Raw genomic sequence first — 14682 nt, forward strand, 5'->3', positions numbered from 1 at the left:
GCTGGGAAGGGGATGATTCTGGTAGGAGACATAATTAGGCACTCAGCAAAAGGCTCCTTATCAGCCCAAGGAGAAGGGGATTAAAATCTCGGGCAACAATTTAAGAGGCAGCCGCAGGAATCCTGCCACATGCCTGAAGCTTTTGAAGGACACGGGAAGATCGCAGGCTGCAGAGCAGCGAGACGGAGCCGACGCGTGGAGGGGCTGGCACTGAACCTGCAGAGAGTCGCCAATTAAACCGGTGGGAGTCACAGATAACCTCCGCTCTTGGACGTGCCCAGTCTGCTCCTCTGCCTGCAGGTAAGCACCAGGGCTTGTCCGTAAAGGACCTAATCCTGCGAGGCGCCGAGTACTGTCACCCTTATAACAAGGAGGCAAAGGCACTGCAGGACATTTGCAATAGTCCTTGAATCCTCACCGGCAGTTGGGGGAATGGACAGAGCTTAGGGCACGACCAGTATGGGTCCCACTGGGCCTGATTAACCACTGACATGCTAACGGGATGAGGGCTGCAGATGATCTCTGCTCTATCAGCTGGTTGCTCATTAGGATTTCATGAGCACGTCAACAATGCGCACCCTACCTTACTCCATGTTAAGGCCTTATAGCTTGTAAGTGGCTAATTAAACTCACCCCTGCCATTGAGGCAGTGTGTGGCTAGAGCAAATAAATGCAGCAAAGTTTCCTCCCTGGTGATCCTAACCCCTGCCTTCAACTTGGCCCTATTCTCCCTTTCCTTTTGAGTGATGATCACCACCACACCCCTCCCTTCAATCCTCCCCTTTTCAAACCTGCCAAATCCCAGTGCCCTTGGTTTAACGCAAATCACTCATCAAAACCCTCAGAGAGATGCTACAGCACGTTTTAAAGCCAAACCGGAAAGATAGAAAAGAAAGAAAAATTTACAAACTCAGCCCTTGTCAGATCTCCGGATCACAGGCATGTTAATGAGTTTAGGCCTTATCAGGCATCCTGTGAACGCAAAGCGACTCTCGCACGGCTGGGGAAAAATTTCCACTCGTTAAACTAAATAAGGAAACACATTCAGCACATTACATAAATATATTAAAAATTAAACACTTAGAGCCCTGGCGCCCCTGCCCATAAGCAACGATGAGTTTGAAAATCTAAGTGTCTCTAATTTGTTTGCCGGGTGCGATCTGGATCTGCTTCAACATTCGGTGAATTTTCTATCAAAGCTGATGAGCGAGAAGCCCCTGTGGCTTCAAGAGCTGGGGAAAGGCGGGGGGAGGAGGGGCAAAGAGAGAGACAGACACAGGCAGAGAGCACAAGCCCGTTAAGAAGGCAGGAAAGGTGCTTGAAAAAGCAATCTGCCAAAACCAGCAAATTTGACCCTGGGGAACAGCTTGTCTTGAGGATACTCGTGTCTGCCCCCGCTGGGTCAGGTGAGTTTAGCTGAACCGTTTCTAAGAATTTATTTTCATAACAGCAGCAGCAACACAGCAAGTTTTCCCAGGCTGGCTGGCAATGAGGGAGACCGGAGAAATAATCAATGATGCATAAGTGCTTTCCTAGGCTCCAGACTTGACCCCAGCTCTGTGCTCCCGCTGGAAGTCCTTGGGAGTGGGAGAGCAGCCTCAGCACAGCTTCTGGGCCATTAGCCAAGGGTGCAGACACCTGGATGGGACCAGACAGGAACCCGCTTGCCTCTCGGGCTCCCTGGTTGTGGGGTTGCAGGTACACCACTGAGGCTGGAGGGGAAGGTCTGGAACACGGGTGCTGGGAGAAGATGCGTTTCAAGGGAGCGGGGTGGGATGTCCCGAGGATGAGGTGAGGCCAAAGTCTACCCGGGCAGTCTGCAATGGCCCCGTCTCACCTCAAGAACAACTTGACAGCCGGGTGGGAAGCTCAGGTAAGGGCTCGCTGCTGTAACCTTAATGGAGAGTCCAAGTGGAGGAATTGGGCTGTTAGCAGCCGTGCGCACAATGGCCTCCGTTTGATGGGCTTTTGACAGGGAAGGGCTTAAGGCCAGCAAACGCTCCAGCCATACGGCAGACTCGCATCAGCGGGGATTCCTCCGTCTTCCACTGGCAAGTGTAATCTGGAGTCATTTATCATCTTTCCATCTGGTGGGATGTGGATACAGCTGGACTCCAATGGGAGCTCCTGGGCACCTCTAAAAAGAAAAGCCCAGGCCACTTATTGAGAAGCCTAAGGTGCATGTCTTGTGTTAGAAAAAAATGTTGCTTTCTCTCGCTGTGGATTGCCCCTGCACAGACCAGGCAAGAATGCATGGGTTCTTCAAAGTCCCTGGTGGGATCTGTCATGAAGCTCATTCACCTCGTGCCCATTTGAAAATCCAGCGGTGATGCTTAAGTGGGACGGTTTGGGGGAAATCTCACACTAAGTTTGCTTCTTGTCATTAAGTGACTGCCTTTGGAAACTCTCATTTGCCCTCCTGAATGTGGTCTACAGATCTGGTACTACCAGTTAGGATCTGTGAGATAACAGAACCAGGAAATACTCAATAGCCCCTGGGAAAGTTTGCAGGCCGTTACGGGGCAAAAATACCAAACTAAAATGCTTTTCTCCTTGCCAATCAAGCCAGACTGATGCAGCCCCAATGAAACAAAAACAAGGGCTCTTATATGGACACTTGGGATTGTACTGAAGTGTGCTGAAATATTATCATCTGCATATCAGTGCTAAGTGGACTTTGTGTGAACCACATTATTGGACCATTTACCAGGTTTGCTCAACAAACAGAAAGCTCTCGGAAAACGATTCTGCCTCCAAATATTAAAGCTAGTCCCCTGCCAATGGTAAAAACTTTATCATTTCTGTCATACAGGCAAGGAGCTGGAACTCAACAGCAAAGCTAGCAGGGATTTCTATGCAATTAACCCGCACCATGGAGTTTTTAGCAAAACACAGCTACAAGAGGATCTTTCAGGTTTTTTTTCCTGGTACACACAACATCACATTTAAAATGTGTTAAAAAATACAGAGGTCCTGGAGTGCCTTAAAGCCATCTCTCTCCCTTGCTCCTGCATAAGCGCTGCTCTCAGGAGTTCAGATGGGCTCGAATCCGTCGCTTTTCCTCGCAACAAGCAGGGTCCGGGAGATGATGCAAATGGGTGCTGATACTATGAGGGATCTTGTCACGTGGAAAATGACATCCAGTTTCCTTTCTCATTCAGAGGGAGCTGAAGGTGGTGTCAAGGCACAGCTGTCACTTGACAGGTAAAAATTGGCAGGCAACATTTAAACTAGGACTAAAACTGGCTCCCGCAGCAACAGAAAAAGACGTCCTGATGCCAAGGTCCCAGGCAGAGATGAGGCAAGATGCAACCATTGGGGAAAGGGGTTATCTCGGAGAAAAATCGCCGATGAGAGATTAGCACAGGTCAGGAACCCAGCCCGTGTCTCCTTCATTTATTTCATAAAACAGGTTCGCTTTCCTCTGTAAAATATCACCTTCTTGCTCATGCTTCCTTCCATCATCAGCTAACGTCCAGCTTGGTATAAGAGGGCTCGACTCCAGCAGTTCCTTTACCCTGCTGGACTATAGCCCCTCATGTCTCTCCTGGCTGCCTCCACCATTACCCGTCTTTTCGTTCGATCCTGTCATTATGGGAACTTTTTTTCCTCTGGAGCTTCTGCCATGAGGCTCAGGCTTCTTCTGCAATCTCTCCCTCTCATTGCAAGAGATGGGGCACTTAATGCAATGGGCCAGGGATCCGGAAATCCCCCCTAAAGAGCCTGGTCAGGAAAGACATCAGGCCTGATGAAGAATGCCTTGCATTTGAAAGCTTGTCTAACTTTACCCCAACCAGTTGGTTCAATAAAAGATATCACCCACAGAAATCCTCGAGGGTGATATCATGAGGCTATAACATCAGTACGGTATAATGAGGAGACACACTCCTGCCCCATTCATTGCCCTACCTCCTTCTGTCAAAGTTGAGATGACAGGCCTATCGACGCATTTTTCAGAATACATATGAGCGGAAAACAGCAGGTCTGAATAACTGGTTCAGCCACTAATTGACCAAGGGGGAGTTTCCCGCTCCGCTGCCAAACCAGCATGTCCATAATGAGAACCGAAGAGACCCAGTGAAGCACAGCACTGAAGCAGAATTGCTGGATAGCCAAAGCACAGCAATACTCACCATCGCCGCTGGGAGCATCAAACATATCACTCCACTAGCCCTACATCTTTCAATGCAACCAGAGTCCTTAGGAAGCCACTTGGGAAGGACTCTCACTGGCCAGTCTTCCCTTCCTAGGGGGCCATTAGTAGAAGCGTGGGGTTTTTATCAATCAAAAGCCAACCTGGTGCTGCACGAGAAGGAGCAGGGACTCTTATGAGAGCACATGAAAGCAAACAGCAGTTGAGTGAGGGAAACAGCGTAACGACAGCAGAGAAAATAGCAATGCAATGAGAGCTCCGGTGCCATTGCAAAAGAGAGAACAAAGGGCAGGCAGGTGCCAGCATCATAGCGCGAGACAATAGAGATCAAGCAGGCGCCAAGGACAAACTGCTCTGGCTTTTCTCTGCTTAAGAGCTTGCGGAGTCTGCAGGCTGCTTGGGCACAGTACAAATTTGGTGATTTGATCCAAAACACATCCCATCCCTACAACAGCCTTGTAACCTGGAGTGATAAAGGGCTTCAGGAAGAGAAGGTAATCAAGATGGATGAGTGCTAAAGGGCTTTTGGATACTGCCGAGTCAGTCCTGCCAGGAGCCTCCCCAAATGCCCTAACCAGCCTTTGCTCAGGATGAAGAGAGACTCCTTTTGCTCTGCATTTGCTTGCTTACCTTCAGCATTGCCCTAATGGGAGAGGATCTGCCTCCTGTCAGCTTGCCCCTGTGTGGAAACATTTCTAAACTACCCTGTCTGTGTGCTCAGGCAGATTCACCCACAGGCATGGATCTGCAGCTCCTCTAAACTTCAAGGGGACTGCAGGTGCTCAGCACTTCTGAACATCAGTCTACTTGTTTCAGTGCCCAATTCAGATTTAGAAACCAGAACACATCAGGCAGTCACGGCTCTGAGAAGCAAACTAGCCCTTACAGAGTGAAGTGGCAATAGCAAGGGCATAGTATCTGGGCCCTGCCGTATCACTGACCCTGGAATCAGCAGAAAATACCATTGGAAAAGGGGATAGAGAATAAGGAAGGTAATACATTAATAGCAGGTGGGGGATCAGCAAGCACTCAAGGGGAAAGAGACCAAGAGGATGGGAGGGGAGTAAAGGGAAGGATTAGACCTGGCCAGGACTGGGAATGCCCATTACATGGGAAACTCTGACACTGGTGATTCTTTCCTGCTGCGAATTGGACGAAAAGACCACATTCTGACATTTCCCCCCAAAACTCAACTGCAAAACATCCTGTTTCAGTTGGGGCCCTTGAAACATTTTGTTTCTCCTTTATTGCTCTGATGCACTTAATTTAATATGAACTATTTATACAGAAAAAAAAAATACATTCATGTTCAATATTATAGAAAACCTAATATTTTAATAGTCTATAAGCGTCCCAATGAAACATTTTTGCACTGTCCAGAAGATTATGAGGAATGAGAGAGGTTCCTGGGAAATGTTTCAATTCTGACAAAAGTGCATTTTTCAATGGGACACTCCTTCTATCAGCTCTAATAATAATAAATTAAACATTTCTGCATAGGTTTTAACCTGTGCCCTGTATCCTATCTCAGCAAGCCTGGCTCTGCTCTTATTTTGGCCATGGTGAAAATCAGGAGTAAATCCATGGACATTAGTAGTGTAACCAGGATGAGAATCCAGTCCAGAAAATTCCGACTGGATTGACAAGAAATGGGAAATGGGTCTTTTAAATTAAGGTGATGGAGGATTTTTCTTGACAGCTGTGTGGAATCCTGTCAGAGATTAAATCGTGCCAATTTGATACCTGCCATTCTCCATAAATCATGGAAAATACTTTAATTTTTATAAAATGCTTAATAGAAGCCTGTTGTTTCCCATGTGTAAGACGGTCCCTTGCCGCATTTTGTTGCCCCGGCTGCCATTTGCCCTCGATGCAGGTGGAATGAGAATGGTGTGGAGTCATCTCCTTCACTGATTTATGCCCGCTGAGGACCTAACCCATGAAAGCTGCTACATTTAAATGAAATCTGGTATTTTAGGATACAAGAGCTTAAAGGAAGAAGCAATGCAAAGATAATTTTCTTGCGCATAGAGGTTGGGGTGGTCGGTATGGATTTAATAACAAGGCATGAATTTAAATTGATTTAGGCCTTGTCTACAAGGGAAGAGTGCATTGATAGAAGCTAAAGTATGAATTTAAACTGACAGAGCCATTCTAGTCAGACTCGTTCTCTGGCAGAAGAGCGCCAATTTTGATTAAGCCTCCGTCATTTGGGAAGTGGCTAGACTCAAACTAAAATAATCCTACTCTTCAGTTGAAGCAAACATGGCTGCACAGAGGTTTGAACCAGTTTAACTAAAGCAGAACGCATTTGTAATGCAGACAACCCCGTGTGTCTGCAGCCAGTGAAAGGGTTGTAGGCACTGAATGCTGTCCCCTAGGGAAGGGGGCTGCTATGTCTGCTGCTGAAGCTGGACAGACTCCGATCTGGTTGGAGAGATGGTCCTTGAAGGAGAATTTGAAATGCCTGGGGATGCTTTGGAGTCGTCTCCCGAGTTAGGGGAGCAACTGATTGCTTCCTTCCAACCCATGCACAGTGTGAGCTGCAGTTAAAGCCACGCTGCTCATTCCTTGTGAAGGACCTAATCCTGCCAGGCAGGGATCTGCCAGGTACTCTCAGCTCCTGCTGAGGTCAGGGGTTTGGAGTCTGGGCTCAGCACCACCCAGGCAGGATCTCAGCTGCCAGCAGGAACAGCCCTAAGCAGCAGGGTTGCAGGGTCCCAAACAGTCTTACCTGTCTGAAGCCACTGCGTGTGTACTGCAGGATTTTCAGGGCATAGTTTGACCGCTGACCTTTGCTGTTGAATTCGATGTGGCCGGTGAGACCTTCCAATTCTACCTGTCCAAGAGAGAGTGAGTTACAGCGCCAATTGACATGGCCTTAAGCAGACTCTCCCAACTGCTGCTGCTTACTTTGTTAGCAAGCGCAGGGCTGTGGAGTGCCTGACATTTACCCTCTCACTAAAGCCATGGGGAAGGGTTAGGAGTAGTATTTTCACTTTGTCATCTGCCTGGAGCAAAGGGCCAGGGGAGAGCACTGTTAAGCTGCAAGGAGTTTCCTTTCCCACGGAGCCTCTCTTCCCTCCTTCATCATCCCCCCACCATGCCCAAAACCTCCCCTTCACCCCACAGCTGCCCCTGGCTCAGCTGCAGAACTAAGCCGCTTCATTGCGTCGCATTGGATCACGTTGCTGGGGCCTGTGCAGCAAACTAACACACCACTGCATTGCACAAGGGAGGTGTTAACATGGGGTCACATTGCAAAGGATCCCAAGACGAGCATCTAACCTTGGACAGCAGATTAAATGCTGCTGACTTGCTGCTGAAGCATGTTGTTAGTCATGACAGCAAGTTAATGGGACTCCTTTGAGAGCCAGGAGCAGCTCTGTGGTTTTGGGGCTGGAGTCATTTTTGTGATCGGGCTATCAGATGGAGTTCAAGTCGGGACTGGAGTGAGATTCACCAAGCCAGCAGGGTCGGACACAGGCCTGGATGAACCAGGCGGCTGCCCAGACAGAAAGGGGGCCTGAAATTGGTAATTTTTATTATCACCATTATCTCTGGCAAAGGGGGGCCCCAACACTAAAAGTTAACCTGGGACTGCCAGGAGTCTAGGTATGTTGCTGCAGGCCAGACCAGGGCCACATCGGAGATACCTTCCCATGAGTTTTCTAACATTTTAGAGAAGAAATTTCATGAGATCTGTTGTTTTCAGGATGCATCCAAGAAGAAAAAGAGAGCTGGTTTCTTTGGGTTTTCAACACACAAGTCGTGGGGCAAGTCCAGCTCGGGGAATAGACATTAAACCTCTCCAAGAATTTGAGAGGGGTGAAACCTGGGATTTCTGATTCTGACCCATAGCTAGTTTTGATCCAGGCAGCCCCCGACTTTCCAAGCCAAACAAGGCCAAACCCCTCTGGAAAAAAAACTCATCTGCAATTCTTGTGTTTTGCAGGAATGTGCTGCGGGAACATGAATCAACTCAGGTTCACTGAAAACTGGCCCTGGGTTGGCTGGAAACACTCCTAAGATCATGTTAAAAGTCTGCTGAGTTTTGTTTCTGAGGCAAAACCTGCAAGACAGTGAATTGCACGCAGTTCCAAGGCTGGTTACAAACACTTCCCACATCTGTGCCCAATGCTCCTTTGAAACAGGTTGGCACCTTGTGCTTTAGCAGAATGGGCCTGGCATCATCAGGCAGGGACACAAATGCTCGTCTTTAGCTCTTGGCAGAGAGGAGAGATGGAGGCACATAAATCAGCAAACTTCAGTCCCTTCTCACCATTCTCAGGTAGTTCATCAAGCTGGTACCATGCTGCCAGATCTGTGCAGAGCCACAGGACAGGGGTTTCACACCAATCTCCTGGCTCCGGTTCAACTCCTGGACTGCACTCACAATGGCATAAACGGCATCAAACAACAAGGCAGAAGACAGCTGTGAGGGAAAGACAGACAGAGTCAGCTCCAGAAGCTGGAAAATTCAACAGGACTTGACAGTTTGCACTGTCGTGAAAGAACAAGTCCACAGCGATTGCCACAAGCATGTGCAGTTACACCCCTGCACCATAAAGGAGTCCACACACATGCACCAGAGCAGCAGCTCATACCCCTAGCCCAACACACTCCAGTCACCCTGCCACACTCCTGATACCTTCATCTACCTAGCCTTGCAGCCTCCTCCAAGTCTGAGGTCAGCAGCTGAACTGGCATTCAGACTCGCAGAAAGCAGGCAATGAAATGCTGCCGGGGGTAGAGGGGCAGCATTCTGCACCCAATTCACACGGGGCAGGGCCCTGAGATCAGCAGTGTCTTTTGAGCACACTCCTCCGTGAGTTTCCATGCAGACGGTGGTGGCAGGTGTAGCTTGTGCTGCCATCCTCAGTTCTCCTCCATCCTCTTGACTTCCTCCTCCTTTGCTCAGGCTCATTTCTTTGCTCTCCCCCGTCACTTTGTTTTACAGCTCATCCCATCATCATCAGTCCTCCCCTCTGTGCTCCTCTCCCTTCTGCCCAGCTGTCCTCCCTACCTCCTCCTCCTCTTTGCTCCCAGGATCAGACTGGCCATTTAACCTCTTTACTGGAAAGTTACTGGACACCCCTTCTCCAGCTGGACTTTCCTCTGAAAATACCATTGTTCAGGAGATGTTAACATCCATATATTGGTTTGATTCCTTCACCATTTCTTTTTATCCACCCAGTCTCACATGCAAAACTGTCGCAGCTAATAACCGGCTAGTTGTTCTCCTATCTTCATTGCTGTAGCTGAAACCTCACTTTTAATTATCATCACTTCCCGACTGCGCTGGAATGTAGTTGTTGCAGCTCATTACGATCAAAGCTGCATTTTTCTACTGGTCTCTTCAAAGAGCCTCCTCTTGACTACTTCAGTGTCGGACAGCATCTTTTCTCTTTAGCCTGTTGAACCTTCCCCCCATTTCACCCCAGCTGTGGGCAGTTACAGTTCAACTCTAGCTACTGCTCCTGTCCCTCTCAAAGCCGGATCACATTCAATCATTTCCCCTATCACCCTAGGGAGATAATCGTGTTCAGTTCAATCACCTGAGCAGTCCCCTTTGGCTCCAAGTGTTACTTGTTTGAACAGAGTGAGCTAGATTTAACCCTGCTTGATCCTACTCAAGGCAATGGCCAGGATCTCACTGCCTTCGATGCCCCAGTGTCAGGCTTTTAATGAGTAACAGAGAGGGCTTTAAAATGCGGAAGCTGGTGCTATGAAAAACTGTTGAATCCAAGCTTAATGCTAGCAAAATCCCTATCATCAGCATTAATGGTGCCGATAATCCCTTACAGATTTCTATCTCCTAACCCTCAATAGCATTCACATTTGTCCTACCAAGCTTCCTTCCAGCCCAATCATTTGTCTCCTCCTTTCTCCTTGCTATTCACTATCAGTTCTTATCCCACGCTCATCCCCACAAGACCCAAACACCGTCTAGGAACACATCAAATGGCATGACACACATCTGTCACACGTGGTTCATCTCTCAGTATTTGACTCGTTTCACCCACAAGAATGGGCCGAACATTTCCCCTTTCTGAAGCAACTTTCATTGGAGGGACTCAAACCATTCTGCTAACATAGATTAACCGAGCTTCACGATGTGCCTGGGGGCATAGGGTAAGTATTACAGTCATTGTTAAAGGAGGGTAAACTGAGGCATGGACGAGGTTAAATAGCTTGACCAAAGACTCATGGGGAGTCTATGGCAGAACTGTGAATTGAACCCAGGCATCCTTTTTCCTAAAGCCCCTTGGCTTGAACCATAAGGTATGGTTTAATGCCTTCCATTTATAGAGGCCGGGGGGGTTTTCTCCGATGCCTGTTTCTTTCTGACGTTCCCCTAGGATGCACTTTCAGGGCTTTTAAAGTAACTGTGGTATCCCCCTCCCAGCCCCTCTTTACTCATCTAGTCTCCCCTCAACCCAGGTGCCACTGCTAGGAACGGCAAGCAGAACTGCTATATCCTCAACTCTCTGTGTAGCATAGCGGGGTTAGAAAAGCCTGTAAACACGTGCATAACTTTAAGCACGGACTGAAGTCCCACTCCAGTCATAGGCTTACATGTGCGCTTCCGTACTTTGCTGACACAGGGTCCTTAGCAGTAGCCACAGACCAAATATTCACGTGATGTTGAGAGGTGTAACTCCACCAAGCTCAGAGTTGAACCATCTCTGAAATCTGACCCAACGTCTTTTGCTGTCTCCAGACAGGTTTTTATTTCCATTTCATCTGAGCAGCTAATGAACTCTTATTAGCTAGTGAGCGAGATGCTTGTAGATCTTAGTGAAGCATTTGACATTATTGACTGGGATATTTTACTCCTGAGCTTTGAACAGTTTTGCTGGTCTTTTTGGTATTGTCTGTAGCTTTTGAAACAATTTCATGGGCTTGCTTTGCTTCAGGAGATTTCCTTTATTGGGAGGGGAGGAATCTCCCCAGGTCCTGCCCTCCCCTTTCTTCTTTCTCTAATTACAGCCTTGCTCTGAAGCACCCGATTTCCATTTCTAACCCTGGGTGTCATTGTTAATCCGATCATACCCTGCCCGTCTGAGTCTCAGACCCCCCGTTTCAAGCTAATCGCATGATTGTGTGCAGTCTGAGTGATGACTTCTGAAAGCTTGGGACTGGCAATAATGAAGAGGAGCCAGGACCTGTCCTCAGACGCCTTGATCTTCTCTGCCATTATTTCACGAACCTGTTTTAGGGCCTCCACCTCACCTCCTCCCTAACCCCAACACCTGCTCTAGACAAGCCAGTGGACTACATTTTACTCCAGCCAATTGTTTGCTTCCTCTGTTTGCTTAACACCAAAATCCTCTCTGCCACTTCACTTCCTGCTGCGATCAGTGCAAGGGCCTGCTCCTCTACTGTCCCTGCCATCTGGAGCAGGTCTCTGCATCTCTCCAGCCATATCAAATTGCAGCTGAAAGCCGTGCTCCCCTCTTAGCCTATTGCCATTCCCTCTGCCATTATTTATCTGTTAACTCTGTTAACTGTATTTAACTCAGCAAAGCAATTTGGGATTGAATTTGTATGGAAGGCTCTTGTACAAAATTAAGTTGCTTTTCATTTATCAGCACTGCTAGCAGGCCTTTTGGGATCTTCCACCCATGCGGTTTAAAGGTCATTCATGAAATCTTTCCTTGTTCCCCTCACTCACCCTCTCAGCCTCTCCTATGAAATCTCCTGTTCCTTTTACTGTCCCCCCTCTCTAAGCCACAGCTCTTTTCGGCTTTTGCCATAAAACCAAACCCTATTTGACTGTTAATACCCAACTCCATTTTTGTGCACCGTATCTGGAATAAAGAGGTCCTTGACATGCTGGGTGTGGAAGGTGCTGTGGGTCCCAGAGGAGGCTGCTACCTACCGGAGAATGTGGATCGTGGTAGAAGGGAAAGAAAAGACCCTTTCCCTGCCCTGTATCGCACATGGCTGATGAGATCCATAATTCAAGTAAATATCCTGGGAAGGTACCTTGGAGAGACTGAGGGATGGGTAAAAGCATCTTTGTCCTCTCCATATACCAGCCAGCTGACCTGCGCTGTGCCTTGAAGCTCTGTGGGCTGCAGCTGGGCGACTAAGTGCTGCCAGTCACTCCCTAGGACAGGGACAAGAAGCAGCTCCATCCTTTCCACGTACCACCAGCTGGTTGGAGAAGCAGGGAGCTATGGGAGCATGGCTCACCCTAAACTCTGCCCACCAGTGGCACCGATCCTCTCTGCAGCTCCACCTCCCTTGACTCCATCCTGAGGGTCAGCATAGCTGGGCACTGGTCCCGGGACACAACCGTGGTGGACTCCCACAGTTTAGCCCTATAGAAACACCAGTGGGCCTGGCACAGCGTGGCCTGGGTTATAACTTTTAGTTACCAAAAACATCCACAGAAAGGCCACGTTTGAACCCAGGCTGCTCTCAGCAGGAAGAAGGGCAGCTTGGGTTGTTTCTTCCCCCCTCCCTTCCTACCTAAACCACTGTCATCTGCATCTTTGCCCCCCAAACATAACACAGAGAATTAAAACCATTACAATCCCGTGAAATAGTCTTTACAATCTGGATTTTATTCAATGAAATAAACACTTAATTACAAACATCTGTTTCAGCCTAAATTCTAATTACCTAATCTAGCCATCTGTAATTTTAATGATTTTCTCTGATTTCCTTTCTTTGCAACGTGATTAATGAGAATGGCATTTGAACAAGTATCTCCCTCCTCCTTCCAAAGACACTTTCACATCTCTGGCAAGGAAGCCCGAGGATTCTGCAGCTTAGAGGAAACCTCCTGTCATGTCCAGCTGTTGAAGTCCCGTCCCTGAACCGTTCCAGGAGAGCTCAGCTTGCTGGAGCGGACAGGGGAAGCATTTACAAGAGGGAGGTACTTGCCTGAGCCAAGTTAAGAGCTTAGCTACAGCAGGTGCTTGCAATGGCAAGAGACAGGAGACAATTCACGGTGAAATGAGGGACTTCCCTATCGAACTGAAGACAAGAAAATCAGCCTCCTGCTTGTGGAGTTTTGTTCCGCCGGCAAAACACTTTTCTTTATCACTGGGGACTGAATAGCAGAGGGCCTTGGTAATGGTGCTCAGTCACCACAAGGATGGGGTCAGGAAGAGACCCTTTGTATCACAGTCTCATGGCTAAGTCCTAGATTCACTCTGGAGGGTCCAGCTGGCCCCAAACTGCCTGCATTAAATCAGGGGTATCACTGAGTGCACAACCCTTCCTCTGCACTGCTGGGGTACTGCTCACATAGCTGCACCCCCTGGCTCCTGCTCGGTATCTGCCAATCCAGGAAATGAGGTGCCAAAGCTGCTCTAGGGGCACTTACTACCACTGCCCTCAGTCATGCCAGAGACAAGGAGCAGCAGCCAGGGGAGCCCCCAGAGCAGCAATGCTGCCTGGGCTCTAGGTGTGGGAAGTATGCAGGTGCATAAGTGCTGACTTTTATTTTTGCTGGGGCAGAGGTGCTAAGATGATGGACATGTGGCCATTTTATGCATTTCAAGTGACAGCCCTCTTCCTGAGGGGGACCAGGGTCCTCAGGCCCCCGTGTATTCAGCATTTCTGTGCAGGTACATGACAGCAGCACCCCAGAACAAGTATAGATACAGCCTGAGTCTCTTTGAACCCTCCCTGCAAAATATCCCTTCCTTTTGCCCATCTTTTCTGGTGCCAGTTTAAACTGGAAGTATCTGGGGGCAGCTACTGCTCCACCATGCCTAGGACAGTGGGGGGTCCAGTCCCCAGGGCGAGAAGGAAGGCTGTCTCTTGGGGATGTAGATGTTAAGCTGCCATGACAAAGAGGCTGAAAATCACTACAGCCCACCAAGGTTTGGGGTTGGAAATGGGATGGCACTCAATAATTGACACAGGTAGGACTGAATGGGCCAGGGTGATTGAACCTACTTTGTGTCCTCCCACCTAGCCCCTCCTGGAAGCCACCTCTCTAATGCAGGAGGGATCTTGCCCTTCTGCTTAGCCTGTTTTTTGAACAACTTAAGACATCCAGCTTGCTTAATGTTACATGGACGGGAGTTTTAGACAGAGACTCCCGAGCCGGCACCAATCAGCAGCACTGAATTCACTCAAAAATAGGGGGCAAGGTGGGGATCAAAAAGGGGCAGCCCTGCGCTTCTTGCCTTTCTAGAGCATTCTCAAGCCCATTCGAGGCAATCTGGAAAGAAGAAAGTGGAGATGTTTTCTTCCCCACCTTCAGCATTTGCACTTCTCGGGGTTAGCATCTGATTGCTCTGTTGGAAAAGCTTTAGTTTTAATGCATCACAACAGCCCTGCAGCTGTCGCCCAAGCAGGCGGCTTCCTTGTGCAGAGCGCATCGAGATGCAGCCAACCAGACGGTGCAAAAGCTGCAGCCACCTGAGCACAAAGGGTGGGGAAGGACAAGAGGGGCAGGGAAGGGAAGACCTGGCGAGAGCACAGCGTTGGCGCTGTTGCAGCAGCAGGTTGGTACCACTCAGGTGTGAACCCTGCCTGCCTCTTCCTGGCAAGCAAACACA

General features: G+C 48.7%; 1 protein-coding gene across 1 annotated transcript in view; it reads right to left on the reverse strand.

Moving 5' to 3' along the window:
• The window catches only part of GRIK4 (glutamate ionotropic receptor kainate type subunit 4), a 212931-nt gene that overhangs the window by 44423 nt on the left and 153826 nt on the right, over positions 1-14682 (reverse strand). The window contains 2 exon segments of the mRNA XM_019547060.1: positions 6888-6992; positions 8436-8588. Coding sequence (XP_019402605.1) covers positions 6888-6992; positions 8436-8588 — 258 coding nt within the window.

Source organism: Crocodylus porosus, unplaced genomic scaffold (assembly GCF_001723895.1).
Source record: "Crocodylus porosus isolate Cpor-Errol unplaced genomic scaffold, CroPor_comp1, whole genome shotgun sequence".
NCBI lineage: Eukaryota > Metazoa > Chordata > Crocodylia > Crocodylidae > Crocodylus > Crocodylus porosus.